General features: G+C 39.1%; 1 protein-coding gene across 29 annotated transcripts in view; it reads right to left on the bottom strand.

Moving 5' to 3' along the window:
• Window positions 1–17,829, bottom strand: part of LOC123034309 (sarcolemma associated protein) — a 124,539-nt gene that overhangs the window by 51,631 nt on the left and 55,079 nt on the right. For 19 of the 29 annotated variants that reach the window (XM_044451573.1, XM_044451568.1, XM_044451574.1 and 16 more), the window contains exons 3-9: window positions 16,008–16,161; window positions 13,749–13,821; window positions 13,147–13,183; window positions 7,717–7,779; window positions 4,067–4,162; window positions 3,672–3,743; window positions 1,240–1,380 (exon numbers count right to left, since the gene is read on the bottom strand). In XM_044451573.1, coding sequence (XP_044307508.1) covers window positions 1,240–1,380; window positions 3,672–3,743; window positions 4,067–4,162; window positions 7,717–7,779; window positions 13,147–13,183; window positions 13,749–13,821; window positions 16,008–16,161 — 636 coding nt within the window. The remainder of the gene's footprint in view (window positions 1–1,239; window positions 1,381–3,671; window positions 3,744–4,066; window positions 4,163–7,716; window positions 7,780–13,146; window positions 13,184–13,748; window positions 13,822–16,007; window positions 16,162–17,829) is intronic. The other 10 variants (XM_044451571.1, XM_044451577.1, XM_044451575.1 and 7 more) reach the window with 1 other exon arrangement.

The following is a 17,829-nucleotide window of genomic DNA, read 5'->3' as shown; positions in this document are numbered from 1 at the left end:
CCTCCAGCTAGGAAAAAGAAACCAAATGCATTGATACAAAATGGAGACTACATGGCTCAACGGAACTAAAAAAGATAAAGACCTTAGAGTTATTGTGGACAACAGGCTAAATATGAGCCAACAATGCAATGCAACCACAAAAAGGACAAATGCTATTTTGGGATGCAATGATTATTGCATTATTACTTCCAAATCATGAGAAGTAATAGTTCCGCTATACTCTTCACTAGTCAGACCTTATCTAGAATACTGTGTCTGGTTCTGGGCATCGTGATTTAAAGAAAGATGCAGAAAAATTAGAAAGGGTCCAGAGAAGGGCAACAAAAATGATCCAGGGCAACAAAAATGAACCATGGTTTGGAAACACTGCCCTAGGAGGAGAGACTGAGAGAACTGGGCATGTTCAGCCTTGAGAAGAGAAGACTGAGGGAGAAGAGGATATCACTCTGTAAGTACATCAAAGGCTGTCACAGAGAGGAAGGTTAAGATCTCTTCTTGCTGATACCAGAGTGCAGGACACAGAATAATCAACTCAAATTATGACAAGCCAGGCTCATGCTAGATATCAGGAAAATTTTCCTCACTATCAGAGCATTATGACAGTGAAATCAATTGTGCCTGGAGAGGTGGTGGGCTCTCCCACACTAGAGACATTCAAAAAAGAAACTGGACAGCCATCTGAGTGGGATGGTGTAAACTGGTGTCCTGCAACAGCAGGGGGTTGGACCCAATGGCCTTCAGGAACTGAAAATGAACTCTTCTACTGTTGGATCTTTATGCATATGCTATTTAAAATAAATTTTAAAATATTTTCACCACTTTCAAGCAAAAGTTCAAGTCATTAATACTGGAATATGAACCACCAAAAATTTAAACATGCATCTAAGGAAGACGCACAAGTAATATACATACATGTAGACAGAATTGTTTTACTATGTATTCACAATGAACAAACCCCACAAGAAAAAACTATTTTTACAAATGCTTGATATTTCTAATCTATGCTTTTCCCAGTGATAAGGGGAAAGAATGAGGAACATGGACATCCAAGGCCAACTCCCAATTTTCACTGGGGAGAATGTTGGGGAAAAGAAAGGTGTTCAGGGCTCTAGATATCTCACAAAGCAAAATATCCAAAACTTCATGGAGAGGGAAACATAGTTATTATTTATTTATGTAGTATGATGGCAAAATGATATTTGTATTTCAGAAATGTGGCCAAAACACAATGGCAAATACCTCCACTTCAGAGAGTTTTTTGACCACTTCAATTTTTTCCTGAAGGACCCGCCTCAGGGACTCTTTGGCAGTTGTTTCATAATTATTTTTGTCTTCTTGTAATGCTATAAGTTCCTTTCGTAAACTGTCTTCTGTTTGACTCTGTAAGAAGAAATGCAGAGGTTTCTAACCCACAGGTTCTTATTTACTTACAAAAGCATAACATTCAGGGTGCAATCCTATGGTCTCCTGATACAAGATTATTTGGTGCTTCTGTCCCACTCCTCTCACAGCTGGTATGGCATGAACTGCAACAGCTGCCTCTGAGGTCAGAAATCAACTTTGGAAATGGGGAAAAGGAGCAGGAAGGGGAAGTTAGGGCTAATGGTTTATGCCATATTCCAATGGTACTCCAGTCTCCCTCCCTCCTGCTCTGTGATATGTCATCTAGATGGCCTCTCCCATTCCTATATAATGATCTCAAGAAAACAGCTGTCTAATGAAACAGTAAATGAGGGGTAGGGTAGCAGAAATTGCCACCGTCACACATTGTGCTATGTACTGAATGTATGTAAGACTCTGCATTCAAGGCTTATGTATGCTGAGTGGAGATGGCACTGGATTGTACTGGATTGAACCATTTTAGAACTTCATTAATTACTTTTCCTCTAGAAAAGTCTCATTAAAAGGGTGACATCATCCTTCATGTTGTCAACTAGTTTTGAATGCTGCAATATGGTCCTGTTGTCTGCAGATTTACTTTTAAGTAGTCATGTCATTATGAAATTTCAAATACAGTGGTACTTTGGCTCATGAACACCTCAGTTCACGACGAAATCAGGTCGCAAAGAAAAATTTCATTAAAAAATTGACTCAGGTCGCAAACTCCGCATTGGCTGGCAACTGCAACTGCAGCCATCTCCTGACTGCCCCCCCCCCACCCAAATGGGGAGATGGCCGCGATCGTGCTGGGGGCAGATGGGGGAGATGGCCAATATCATGCCCATCTTTCCTGCAGAAGCACGCCCGTGAATGCGCCCATCTTTCCTGCACAAGCACAACCGCAATCTCAGCCATCTCCCCCCCGCAGCACAATCGTGCCCGTCTCCCCCTCAGTGCGCCTGCATTTGCGCCCATCTCTCCGCCCCCCCAGCGCATCCACGATCACGCCCATCTCTCCCCCAGCGTGCCAGGATGACAGGCACGTGCAGGGATGACAGGTGGGATCATGGTTGTACTGCGGGGGCAGGGAGATGGCCGCTCTCGTGCTTGGGGTGGGGGAGATGACCGTGAACTTGTTGTTCTTTGTCACTTGGCTTCTCGTTTTTCTGATTTTTTTTTTTAAGTTACAGAACAGATTAACCTTATTTACATTGAACCTTATGGGGAAATTTAACTTGGCTCACGACCAATTTGGGTCACAACCAGAGTCCTGAAATGGATTAAGTTTGTGAGCCAAGGTACCACTTTACTGCATTGCTATACACCTCAAAGGCAGAGTTCTGGCTGGAGGAGACTAAAAGCAAGGAATCTTCAAGATCATATGAGAGGAAAGCAGGCATATACTGACTGCCACTTAAGAAGTTATCATTCATTCATTCATTCATTCATTCATTCACTCACACACACACACACACACTACAGTTTAGACAAATATCAGCACACTAACAGGGGTACCAGTTTCACCAGGATTGGAACCAACCTTATCCTGCTTAACATTAACTGTGGCTCAGGTCTATTGTCATGTTCCCCCAACATGAAAGAGGTGGGCAATTCAGCCCTGCAGGAGAGGGTGGGAGAGATGGTATGTTCCCATAGTGGACACCCAATTTCTTTAATCATTGTTGAAAAGGAGACAGTGCTACATCTGCATCAGTTCACAACCATTAAGAGTTTGGAAATATATACAGTGTTTGATGAAACCTCAGAAACAAAACGGGAAATTACAGCATTCCATATGATGGCTGGTATCCCTCCATAATAGCAACTAATGCCCCCAATCCTCTATAATGAGCTCAAGGAGGCTCACGAAGTCCCTGGATAGGCCTGATCACAGGAACAAGGTGCCATCTCAACCACTTTCCCTGGTGCTATTCAGATCTTGGTTAGAAATGGTGATGGCTACTGGTTTAGACAGCATAAAAAGGGGATTACACAGATTATGGAAAATAAATCTAGCAGCTGCTATTAAGCTCCATGGAACCTCCAGGATCAGAGGCAGTAGGAAATTAAATAGTAGTGGCTGATAGGAAGGGCAATAGTGGTGGGGGAATGACTTCATCTTTTGCTTGTTGGCTTCCAAGGAACACCTGGCTGGCTGCTGGGGGAAACATGATGATTGTCTAGAAAGGTCTGATTCTGAAAATGTCTTTAAATTTTCTTAGTCACTAAACAAGTAAAAAGTATTTCATATAAATACAATTATTCTGATATCCCAAATGCTAGGTACCTACTTTTGAACATGCTTGTAATTGGTTTCCCATAACCTCTAACCTTGATAGTAGTCTGTCTTCATCTATCAAAGCCTGTTAAAAAGAAATCCAAAACACGTTCTTAAATTAACATAATGTAATTAATTAAAATCCTCAGCAAGCATTTCACAAGCAAGGGCTTTCATGGTTTTTCACACAGCACGTGCAACTGCAGCCTTCCCCAACTGGGTGCCCATACAATATTTTGGATTACAAATCCCAGCATCTCCCAGCTATCCATGGTGGCTGAGGGATGTTGAGAAATGTAGTGCAACAGTCATGGTGGGCACCAGGTGGGGGAAGACTGCATTATTGTTTACTAACTGCAACTACTTTGGAACATTTAGTAGTAATATAAGCAAAAGCACACAGAATACCTGCCAACTAGTATCCGATGCCTCTTGCGTGACAGCAAGTAATCGCTGCAAGGTGGCCAGCTTCTGTTCCAACATTTGTTCCCTATGTAAGGCCTCCTGCATTGAACAAACACACATATTATTTATTTATTTATTTATTAAACCATTTTAGTTTAGAACTAATATAAAGCCATATTAGTTCAAAATAGTAGCAATGTTTCAAAACACTGGAAGCCTAACATCCCACTATATAAACTCGGTGTTTTCCATATGCACAGTGAGTTTAATCTAAGGGGAGTTAGAAGAATAACAATAAGAGAGGTGAACACATGGTCCAAGTTCACACAATATACTAAGTGACCCTGCAAATAAGCTGCATGAAGTGAGTTGCTCATAAAACAAGCAGTGTATGCTTGACATATGACATGTTACACTGTGGGATGTTGTCCCCCTCCTTCCCTCTCAGTCCTTCAGCTGATCTTGCCTCCCTCTCCCCACTCCAATTGCCACCTGTTTTTGTTCATTTGTTTTTTAGGAGCCTCAAAAATGCAACTGGAGTGGCATCTTTTTTCATCTCTAGGAATTGTGCGGTTCTGCTGTAATTTTTATTATTATTATTATTTGGGTCAGTCTTCCGCAAGTGTGTACGGCATGAAAGTTGTGTCTCCTATCCCACATACATTCAATGAGTTTATCTGCACTTCCTACTGTGTGTTTCTGTATGCTTACAAAAGTATTTGTTGCATTCATACTTTACATCTTTAGTTATACTGCTTATGTGTACACCCCAAAGGGAAATATACAAAGCAGTTTTAATTTTCTGTAAGATGTTTCAGATCATTGGTGTACTTAATGCATAAGTATTTTCAGGGTCTAGGCAGTGTTGCCAGCAAGTTAGGCAAGGGTCTAGGCAAGTTTTTTTTTAACTTGAGTTGTCATGGACTAAACTTGGGTTCTGTGCTCTGGTCTTTTAGGAATGTTGACACTCATCTCACTGTAGATCTTTCGCATGTTCTAATAACAAAGGCACATGATGGACTAATTCTCTTACAAGAAAAACAAAGCAACTCATGTGTCAAATAAGGTGCAAATAAAATAAGCAAACAATATTCATTTCCCACCAAAATATTCAAAGTTCTCTTTAGCAAACAGCCACTAGATGGCATACTTGACCCTTCTCTGAACATTTGACTCTGCTTGGAAATATGGAACACTGGAATTTTCTGCTTAAGTCTGAGTGAGGATTCCCTTGCTCGCACACTTCTGGACATGTTTTGTGCATTTTTCCTGATTCTGCCACTTGCACAGATAGTAATTTATGCAATGGCAGGGAGAACTCAAAATTTGCTCAAATGGTGCCAGATTTTTAAAAACGTTTTTAATTGGCAAGGTGTGCAAACTGTGCAGGATGGCAAGTCTGCCTTTCCTCTCTGTAGCCCTTGCAGAAGCACACCCACCTCTTGTAAATAACCTTATCAATGTTAAACTCTCCACACATTACCTCATTTAGCCCAGTACAGAGCCCTTTTTCTGTACTTCATGCAGAGAGTATAAATTCCTCTCATTTTACAACTACTTAACTCTGGAAGTGTACAGGTTTGGGGGATGATGCTGACAGGGTTTCTGATACCTGCTAAATATGGCTCTGCTAAGCTAAAGAACAAGTATGCAGAAAGAATGAAACTCACAAGAATATTTACAAGAAGGGAATAGTTAGCAATCATGGGCACTTGTTAGCCTAGTTCGTAATCACGGGCACTTGCATAAAATTGCCAATTAAAATATTATTTTTTCAATGTTAACACCATTTGCACAAATTTCAAGACCTTTGCAGTTCCAAAAAACTGCAAACTGCTGCCACTAAGCAAAAATAAAAGGGGGGGATCAGTCCAATGCCTCAAATTACTAAAGATCAAGTCAATGACAGAATGAAAATTCACAGGGCCAACCCAGAAGAATCAATGCTGTTTCCATTCCCCCACCCTGCTGCCAGAAGAACTCTCAAACATGTCTACTTATTCTTAAATTAGCACAAAGGGCAACTTCCCAAAATCTCAATTCAAAAATTCTGCAGAAACAGAACAACCCCACAACTACAGGGTTGCAAAGTGAGAGTGCCAGTTCCAGTTTGGTTTTGCAAGCCTTTAGGAAAAACACCCTCAATGGGTCCCATATTAGAGCAAGTTTACTTTCTCACTCCTTTGATACTAACTTTTATTGTTTCGCATCCTCTTACTCATCACTGCTACCATTTGTTTATTAGATGGTAAGAACAATCTGGAAGCTACATCTACTGCTGCTCATTCCCACCACTCCCAGCAAGAGACAGGTTAACAAGCAGGTTGCAACAGTGACATGCAGGAACTCCAGCCATGTCAAGGTGTGTGGCCTTAGTGGTTGTCCCACTGCTCCTGCCTTTGAAGCCAGTCCTGCAAAGTGGCACAGCCAGCTTTTTGTAGTTATATACCATCAAGTCATCTCCACCTTATGAATGAATGTCCTCCAAAATATCTTATCCTTGACAGCCCTGTTCAGAGCTTGCAAACTCAAAGCTGTAGCTTCCTTTATGGAATTGACCCAGCTCATGTTTGGTTTTCCTCTTCTTCCTCTTCAGCTTTCCCTAGCATTACTGGCAGGTTATATTTTAGGTCACATGTATTAAAACTGTTGAAATTTTCCAGGTTTTAATAATTAGAAGACGGAAGAAATAAAGAAGCTCATTCTTGTCTGCAGTCCAAAAGGATGGCTCAAAAGTAAAGAAAAGGGACAATGCCAGATGACCACTACAGGAGATTTAAAATGCACTTAGGGTTGTTGTAATTGGATATGTGGGGAAAATGCCATTGAATATTATGTTTAGGAGATTTAAAGGGAACAAATTCATTCCTGCAAGCAAGGAGCTGCAGTCTTTATTATATTTCAGCCAATATCTTATCCAAGCAGAAAGCTATCAGACAGACTAATGGGATATGCTGCAAGACTGGGGGATTGTGGCAAGACTAGATGATACTTCTTCGAACACTAGGTCAGTTTGCATGCTGCAATAAGCTACTTAATTAACACATGGGGCTCCGAGACATCGGAGCTGCCATTCTGAACATGCCAGCCAGGCAGCATCTCACTGCAGCTTGTGGTATGTAAAACAAGACTATGTAAGAGTTAAACAACCTTTAAAAAGATGTTATCTGAGCTTTCAGAACCTGGCAAGCTGTGGTTCACCCCCATTGGGAGCCACCATGTCTTGGAGCACTGCAGGTAAATTAACCCATGGTGGCTTTCTGTGACATCTGAACTGATCAATGAATCTTCCTTTGTTCAGAACCAGAAGAAAGGAGTGCTATAACGCTACTGCATTTAATTATTAATACCAGCATGGTACAAACTATGATCAGAGTGTATATGTGACAAAACATTGCTGGTTACTTGTTGTGCATATGAGATTTAAGATTAGAAATCCATTTTCTAGAATTCCAAGCACTGTAACCCTATATTTAGCTATGCATGTTAAGAAATGCCACTACATGCATGATGCCACCAGCCTATCCAACTTCAGCTTCATCCCTTATAGACACCACATCAAAGCTCTTAGCTTATGGTATGGAAAGCCACAAAGTCAAATCTATATAGTGTAAAGGCACCAAAATTATTTACCTGCCCAAAAACAAAATTACCTGTAGATACTGAGAAAGCTGAAACAGTTCCTGAGAGTACATACTGGGAGTGTTAGCAGCAACCTATAAAATTGGAGAACAACAATGACAATTTATGTTCTGTCAGACTAATACTCTAGAGTCCATAATACTGTCAACCCATATAAATAAAACTGCATCAAGAAAATTCCTTTCTTTCTAATTTTAGTTATACAGCTTCATTTCATCTTAATCCAGCCAAACAATTCTCCACAATATATAAGGAAAATGCCTCTTATTTGTTTGTTTGTTTATTTATTTGGGATATTTCTAGGCCATCCAATCACTCTGCATCTCTGGATGGTTCTTTTCACCCATTCCCGAGTGTAGGACATGGAACAACAACATAAACTGTAGTACACCAGATTCAGGCTACACACCAGGCAAAACATTCTGTCAAAGCAATATAACAGTGGAACCAGTTGCCAAGAGAGGTCATGGGCTCTCGACTAGAGCCTCTACACTAGAGACATTCAAGGCAAAACTGGACAGTCATCTGACTGGGATGGTGCGGCAATGGTCACAAAAATGTCATTTGACATATGAAACCATTTTTAAAATAAATGCCTAGCAGAAATCCCACAAAACCTTTCTGTGGTTTGGTAATACCTTTTTAACAATGCTGTTCAGACATGTCTAACTTCATATAATTGGAAAGGAGACCACAGAAAAACATAGCATTACTGATTTAAATACAATTATAACACTTCATGTATCATTTCTCTAGATGTTTGCCTTCTTCCTTATATGGAAGATATTAAGCTAGTAAAGTACTTAGTACCTTGGTAGAGTACTTTAATACAAAAGTTACTCATTGTGATGGAATCTTAATGTGCAAGAACTCATATGCAGGCAACTACAGAAGAATACATGAACCTACCTGCACTGCAAAGTCAAATCTAGCCTTTACTTAAGTAATTAAGGATTTTTATAATTAGATTGCTAGGTAATGTAACCTTTGGAATTGTGGTCACATGGTATACCATGTGAGAGAATAACATGAGAAGCACAAAGATCTATTAGCTATGTTACATTCTTCCTCCTAACTTTCTATTTGGGTTGTCAATAAATAAACAATTCTGAAATTTAGCTTTCATTGACTATTTTAGCACAGTCCTGATAAAAGAACCTTCCAAAAATTATACTTTGGCTGCAAAAATTAAATCTTAAGTCTGGCCCACCCAATTTATTTTAATGCATTTTGTGTTACAACATTATGTGAAATAGAGATTTAATTGATGCTACACCTTGTCATACCAACCAATTTGGAATAGCAAAGATGGCTACTAAATTAGTTGGATGGCAACAGAGGAAATGGAGACACCAAGAAGTGCTGTCTACCCAGTATGTTTTCTTTGTATGTCACGGATGCTTATTTAAAATAGGAATGATGTCATCTTGGCATAATTTAGCAAATTCCAGAAGGGATGTATGAATCACCTTTGGAGGCCTGTTGTGACAGGTTTGTACACACACTGAGAATAAACTCACTCATACCCATTCTGACCTTGATGCCACTATTACAGAAGTTCACATGGAGGCTAGGGTTGGGATGAATAGTACTGGAATCTGTTCCCTCAAGCATTCCTAGGCTTCCTCTTATGCTTGGCATAAGAAAACTAAGCCAAGAGGAAGTCCACTGTTTGGACTAGATTGCCATCCGTATGCTGATACCCCACTCTATTTCTCTCCGACATGAGAATATTAAGGGTGGCTGCACAGGTGCTAAAACAGTGCCTAGATTTGGTAATCAGCTGGATGAGAACCAATGAATAGGATTCTTTTCTAACAAGACAGAGGCACTATATTTTGTCATGGGTATCTAATTGTGGGGTCGTTCAAGAATATTTGTTCATTATGCTTTTGGAAGGACTGAAGAACAAGTATACAACCTGGCAGTACACAAAGCCTAGTCACTAGAGGCTCAGTGGCCAAAGTACCTTCTACTTGGCTTGCTCACGAGTGGCCATTTGGGGACAGGTATAGTCCAACTATGGCATAGTTCCGGCATCTGGATTGCTGTCTTAGAGTTGTCCTTCAAGATTTGTAAGCTTCACTTAGTGCAGAAGATAGCTGGCACTGCCCAGTTGGTTCACATGACTTAACAAATTTAAAAGAACTGAACTTGTTGCCTATTTAAACTGCCCAAAGAACTTCAGCTGTGGGGTAGTACAGAAATGAAATAATATATAAATAAATCAGCTTTTCAAGGCCCAATTCAGTGTACAGTTCTGGACCCAAGTAATTGGAAAAAATGCATGCTCCTATACTAGCCTGCCTGAGGTCATGATCTTCTGCTAAGGCCATTTTCCAAGGACCTTCTTTAATGGAAAGTGAGCTACATAATTACAGAGAAGAGAGCAGGCCCCTGATGCCTAATTTACAAACTTTTCAGCAATATTAAGATATATATTTTTTCCTAGGAATTTTATGCAGTCTGGCCTCCTACCTGAATTTGTACTTGAAATATTTCATTATGGCTGCTGAATATTATTTGTACTGTACTTCATTTGGTCTGGTTTGATTTGGTTTGGGTTTTTTGCAATGTACATTGGCCTGGAACCTCAACACTGCAGAACCTCAAATGTAAAATAGACATGTTTAAAATGGATGAATAAAATTAGAATGTGAAAACAGCTCTGAAAGTCTGTTTGTACATTTGATTTTCCCTCTCCCTTCCCAAATAGCTTACAATTCCATCACCCTTCTAAAAAGCTTCTACACAGCTTACCTTAAATTTGTGCGGTCACAATAAAAAGTGGTAGATATTTGAATTTAAATAAAACATGGATCAAAGATGACCATCGCTTAGAATTGTGTTTGTTTCTACATTTACACATGCATACTTGTTCTGTGTTGTAATTTTCAAGGGTATGGCTAAGTTCTTGCATTTTTAATAAACAGGTTTCCAGATTATTCATGTTGTATCTTTTTCTGCTTTCCTCTCCAAATGAAAAGTAATATTTTTCAACATGGTTTCTAGTGTTTCAATACAATATTTTTTATGCAGTTGGTTTTTTTAATCACAGATTATCTAACAAAATTTTAACAAGAAACCATATGGAAGAAAATTACATAGTAGAGAAGCCTTGGCTGAAAAATGTGTAAATCTGAACCATAATTTTATGTATATGTCAAAAACTATATGACTGTTATTAAATATCTCTTTGAAATAACCCAAGCATAATGTTGTGCCACAAGAATTTCACCTCAGCATTAATATACCAGATTAAACTTTATTTGGAAGCTCATAAGACACTTCAAATCACTATCTTATAAATATAGAAACAATATGAGGGCAAGCGACCTCAACCAGACAATTTTTCAAGTAAGCTTCTTTTTCTCCAATTAAGATACCTAGGGTGATGAGGGATAGTCTAAGATATTTCACTAGACTGGTAATGATACCGCAGATAATCCTGTAACAAAGTATAATCATTTGCAGTAACATTGCAAAGTAATAACTATAGTTAGACTTAACAGCATCCTTCACTGTAGTTCTATTAGACTTGCTTTCTTATTAATTCATGGAGGACATCTTTCTTTTAAATGTGTTGGTCACAAAAGGAGCAGCCCTCAGATCCTCTCACTTAATAGAACTGTACTCTTCTGGATGGTGTTCTGGTGAAGACTGGGTGGAAAAAGCTAAATCCGCTCCACCATGGCAGCCAGTGAGAAGAGAAGAGACAGTAGCTGTTCTTTTCTGCTTCCTCACGTTAGCAGGGATTGGGTATGTGATGCTTGTCATCATCTCTCCCAGGCCCTCTCCTTTAGAAAGCTCTCTCTTTCAGCAATGCAGCAAGAAGCACTGGTCCTAAAGGGACCACAGGGAGAAAGCAAAAGGAGGACCAACCACAACCACTGCCTGCTCAATCATTCTTCCTCCCTCTGTACAGGGAGGACTGAGCTCAGTAGACCCACTGACTGTCCACACTTAGTCTAGAGAGAGTGTGCAGATGAGCAAGCAAATCATTTTATGAAGTTCTTCATGATATTTTGGTTAGCAAACTGGTTAAATCATAGCTGGCTGGAAGGCCACGCTGAAAGCTTGCTGATCAATTGTGTTTCATCAAACTGGAGGGAAGTTTCAGGGGGGTTGCTACTGGGCTCCTCCACATCAGCATGCTCTCTAAATGCTCCTACAGTATTTGAACCTTACTGGATTATCTCTAGTTCCAGTGTGGTGTACTGGTTAAAAGTCTGGGACTGGCATTTGGGCAATATGGGTTCTAGTTCTAGACCCCACTTGGCCATGGAGCCAAATGTGTGAGTTTGGGCCAGTAAGAGACTCTCAGACCAACCTACAGGGTTGCTGCTGTGAGGATAAGATCGAGAACAGGCAGAGAAGAATGATGTAAGCCACTTTGAGCTTGTTTTAAGAAAATGCAAGATATAAATCTAGTAAATAAATAATTGGTTTCACTGGCCTTGGCATTTCAGCTGATGAGTCTATCCCTCCTTGTCTGTGTCAGAACCTGTTTCCACATGGCTTAAAAGTTCTTTTGTAGGAAAAGTGGTCCAAATGCTACATCTGGTATGTTTAGAGAAGCACTCTCCAAATAGTTCGGGCTCTCACTCAGAAGAAGGAAAAGTCTTGTCCTCTGCTGCCTGAGAGAGCAGGACTAGCAGCAATGGGCTTGTTATTGGAGGATAAATTTTGACTGAATAAAACACAAAACTCAGAGCAGCTACAAGGGCAGGGGATCTTTTAAAGCAAAGGAAACACTGCCATTTGTTTGGAAAGTCCTAACTCTGGATTTCTTCAAAGGAGAAGAGACTGGGCAAGATGGCTTACAAACCACTCACCAACTGTATGATTTGATGGGCAGACAGGACTTCTTGTTTCTTTCCTACTCTGTAAGAATAACAACCAATATGCTGATGTATGGAAAATCCACAGCAGATTTGAAATATTTTTGCTTATATGAAGTGGATGTGACAAGCCTCTCAAAAATGCATATGCACTGTTGCTGAGCATATCAGTTGTGTATCCTAAAATGCATATGCAGAGTTGCTTCCCGGCCAATCTCATCTACCGCAACTCCATAATAGATTGGTTGCATATACTGAAGGCTATCTTCATAGCCAGAAGAAACAGAAATACACATATTCTTAAGTGATGTTCTCAAGATTGTGAATTCAGGATGTATAGGATGTTATGTTCTTATACACCAATATAAACGTCTTTCATATTTCTGTATAAGAATTTACTTGATCTGTTGTAACCTGTTTCAAACTAGTGTCTCCAAAGCAGTACTTCTTCACTTTCTAATATGATGATAGGCAGAAGTGGGTTCTGGAGAAACATACTCATGAATCAGTACCTCCTTTTCTTATGACAGAGTACTTGCTTGTTTCTTAAATTTTTTTGACTTCTATGTAGCAAAAGAAAAGAACTGCTCTAAGACTTACCTTATCAACAGGACTTGGTAATGGAGCATGGATAACACTATGGAAGAAAAATGTCATCAGTTAATAAAATTCTCCTTCCACTTGTTAACTAAGGAAACTGAAGAAAAATGCAATTTATACAACATTGTATTCTTTCTATTTTCACACTAAAGATTATGTATTATATTGATAATGCAATCCTCCGTACATATAGACAGAAAAAAATGTTTAGAACTCCCAGCATGCATCAGCCACTATGGCTGGCTATCTTATTTCTGTCTAGACAGGCATTGGATTGTATCCTTAAAGTGTCCTATTATGGAGCTGAAAGAACAATTTTAGAAAAAAAATAGCCCAGGTTTGCTATGTAATAATACTGCTATGAAATAACACTATTCAGAAGGCCAAAAAGTGTACAACACATTAAACAGATTTCTCAGGACACATCAGTATCCATGCTGTACATCAAAATGGATTACTGGGGGTGAAAATAGCCATGGGTCTGCCATATTAATAGTATTCAAATTTTTGTATGAGAAAATGAGGTATCCATGATTTACATAAATCCTTTAATATCTGAAGTTTGTTGGACATTAGAACAACCACTTTAAAGTTACACTTACTCTGACCGTAGCCTAGCTTCCATACCATCTGGGAGAAATAGTTTTATTGTGGAGACAATGCATCCATGGGTGACTGGAAAGAACATTAACATTGTAAATTCTAAGAAATAAATTAGTAAGAACCTATTCAATGAAAAATGAAAATAATTTGAAGCGTTCAGTGTAATTATACTGATGCTATCATATAAGGAACAACACAGATGCACACACAAAAGCCAAGGAATATGGAAAATTAAATGTTTCAACCTTACAGAATAAATTTATGACAGAGAAGAAGTCATGAGATGGTTTAGAAATACTTAAGTTCCATCTCCCATCCCACCTTGGGCTGTACATTCAATTCTGAACTTTTCAGAAAATATGTATCATGTTTCAGCAAACTGTTTATGAACTATGTTAAATTGTTTCAGACAACTCTGAGGTCATCTCAGATCACAGAAAACACAACAGACGATTCTGGAAAATTATGAAATGGTGGCATACAAATAAAATTTTATTTCTTGCGATCAGTGTAAAAGCCTGAAGCTAGATCAGATAAAACTGGGGCTAAGAAAATCCAGAAGCAATTATTCCAGATACATCGTTGTTCAATGAATTGGAGAAAAGCAATACTCTGCAATAATTATAAAGTAACTAGTTATGCTGCTTGCTCTGTAAGGATATTTCATTTCAGGAAAATAGAGTTCTAAAGCATTGAATAGCATATTCTGCCTGTGTGTGGTTCTTTTTTTAATCTTTCCTTTCCAATGATAAGTTTCTTGGAAAGCCTTTCTTGTATTTCAAGAGGACCCTCTAGATATGATGGGTATGAACAGTTATGAACTGTTGCTTATGTTGTGCTGTTACCGAATGTTTTAAATTGTTTTTATATTAATATTTTACCTATTGTAAGCCGTCCTGAGGCTTGTTGCAAAGAACGGCATAGAAATGTTTGAATTGAACTCAACTGAACTGAACTGAACTGAACTGAACTGAACTGAATGGGTATGTATACACTGGCTTCTCTGGATCTGACTATAGGAGGCCAGATAGATAACCACTACTAATTACAAGTGAAATGTTATTTGATTTAGAACCTACACATTATAATGGAAATATGAAATTCCTCATCTGACATTTCTCTCATAATGCCAATATGGACCCCAGAAGACATTTTGCAAGGTAAAACTAATGAGCAGAATAGGGGTTTAACCCCACCCTTTCCTTCTTCATGCTGATCCTTTTCACAAATGTTTCACATGCTACATTCTCTTTTATTTCAACAAATGTAGAACAGGTATCTTAGTCTTGCTGATACAAAAGTGTTACCCTGAAATAATGGCTTCTTCTGTCCATCTCAGGTTTTATAACCTGAAACTCAATTTTTTCTTCAAAAAAGAAGCCATACTTTAATATACTCAAATATAATGACTTCTCATCTCATAAGTAATACTATTATTTTTTTATCTACTTGAAAGAAGCAGCTGCTGATACTGAAAACATTCCATTTCCTCCTTACAATAGTGTTCAAGTGCAGTGAGGACCTGTACACAAGGCATTTCTCTATATGCAAATGGAGGCAAGAACAAAGGGGTCAAATGTCCTCCAACCCTCTGGAAAAGATTTGGATGGAGCATAGGGGCTGAAGAAGGGGAAATCTGTTCCACTGGAAATGTATGGGTATTCACAGAAATGCTCAGAGGACTTCAAGGAGAAGGGATAATTTGTTCTATCAGGGTTTAATTATATTTCTATACTGCACAATAGACAAAGCAAGTAAATGTATAGTGCACATTTTATTTTTCAGCACAGTGCACTTTTCTGTAACATTTCGACATTCATCTGAATTTAGACTAAATTTTAGGGGAATTATCTGAGGGCATTAAAATGTCGTTTCAGAAGCAACCAACATGCGGAAAAGTATATGGCAGATTGAGAAACTGCAAAAAAATGTAATAGTATAAATGAGGAAGATAATAATTTATTCATATTATTTACATTGTTTCCATGCTCCTCTTCAATCTAACTATCAAAGCTAACTAGTAATAAGCAGAAAACAAAAGCAGAAAAGCTACTGCCCAGTTACACATTGTTAAAGTAGCATTCATTGTCTGAATATAGAAATTATGCCTGGCTGGTTCCAAGAAGCAATCTCTTTAAAAGGATACTTTATAACACGAAATACAATCTAAGTAGTGTGCATACATTTGGAATCTTGCTCTATGATAGAACATACCTAAAACTTTAAATTAAAAATAGAGAGAAAAAAGTGATCCGTACCCTTACCTTTCCGCGTGTTCTCCGTCACATCTACACCAAATTGGATGATATCACCAGACAGAATTTCACATGGTGGGCTTTCCTCAGATCCTCTGCTCAATCTCTGACTATTTATAAAAGTACCATTACTACTTTTAGTATCTTGAAGGTAGAACTATAAAAAAGAAGAAGATGGTTGTAAGTCACCCGTAAGGAAAAGATCACAATACAGGCTAAAGCAAAATTCAAGGTTTCATACATAGATAATTCACAAACATTTTAATGGCTATAGTCCAATTACATATAGTATCTTTATTAGGTATTTGTTGTTGCTATTCTTCTATGAATGAACATGGTTCTTTCCAAAGTAGTATGTTTAAGGAAGGTATTACAATACACATCCTGTATGTAAACGTGAGGAAATCATCACCAGTAAAAATGTGCTGAGGCTGAAAAGTCAGGCTTGCTTGAACTGGAACCATTTTCTCCCTGATTCTGAGTTGATGATCAAGCCAAGTCAGATTCTCTTTGCTTCCTCCCTTACCCGCACTCCTGCTAAATGAATCCCATTTCTTGTCTGTTGCCCACTGATTTTCTTCCTACTTCCTTTACAGGTATATGGGCTGCTGACGTCTCATAAAAATAGGATGGCAGAATTCTTCCCCCTCACCCATTCCATGATTGGGTCCAAACCTTCCCTACCCCAATGTTCTAGTAGGAAAATTGTGGTTACATGAAAATTGAAAGATGGAGTGAGGCAAGGTGTCAAGGAGGGAATGCAAAAAAGAACAGAAAACAAGTAGAGAATTAAGGCAGGCTTATATTTAAGCACCTGCTTCATATCCAAAAAAGAATTGCATGCAGATGGATGAGCAGGCTGGCAGAGGAGCAATCAACTTTCTGTCTGTTTTCTGCACCTATAATAAGAACCAAATGCGCTGCTGGAACAGAGATGTCTCCTCCTTCACATTCAAGAGAGAAAAGCAGCTCTCCATCCACTGCCAGCCCCCAGCAGCCTAGCAACATTTTTATGTAGACTACAGTATATCACAGAAGTGAGTACGCCCCTCACATTTTGTAAATATTTTATTATATCTTTTCATGTGACAACACTGAAGAAATGACACTTTGCTACAATGTAAAGTAGTGAGTATACAGCTTGTATAACAGTGTAAATTTGCTGTCCCCTCAAAATAACTCAACACACAGCCATCAATGTCTAAACCACTCGCAACAAAAGTGAGTACACCCCTGAGTAAAACTGTCCAAATTGGGCATTTTTAGCCATTTTCCCTCCCCAGTGTCATGTGACTCATTAGTGTTAAAAGGTCTCAGGTGTGAATGGGGAGCAGGTGTGTTAAATTTGGTGTCATCGCTCTCACTCTCTCATACTGGTCACTGAAAGTTCAACATGGCACCTTATGACAAAGAACTCTCTGAGGATCTGAAAAAAAAGAATTGTTGCTTTACATATAGAAGGCCTAGGCTATAAGAAGCTTGCCAAGACCCTGAAACTGAGCTGCAGCACGGTGGCCAAGACCATACAGCAGTTTAACAGGACAGTTTCCATTCAGAACAGGCCTCGCCATGGTCGACCAAAGATGTTGAGTGCACGTGCTCAGCATCATATCCAGAGGCTGGCTTTGGGAAATAGACGTGTGAATGCTGCCAGCATTGCTGCAGAGGTTGAAGGGGTGGTGGGTCAGCTTGTCAGTGCTCAGACCATACACCGCACACTGCATCAAATTGATCTGCAAGGCTGTCGTCCCAGAAGGAAGTCTCTTCTAAAGATGATACACAAGAAAGCCCGCAAACAGTTTGCTGAAGACAAGCAGCCTAAGGA

The sequence above is a fragment of the Varanus komodoensis genome, unplaced genomic scaffold, assembly GCF_004798865.1.
Source record: "Varanus komodoensis strain SLA01 unplaced genomic scaffold, ASM479886v1 scaffold6_2, whole genome shotgun sequence".
In the NCBI taxonomy this organism is placed as follows: Eukaryota; Metazoa; Chordata; class Lepidosauria; order Squamata; family Varanidae; genus Varanus; species Varanus komodoensis.
The sequence above is the reverse complement of the archived record's forward strand: the minus strand, read 5'-3'. Positions and strand labels throughout refer to the sequence as shown.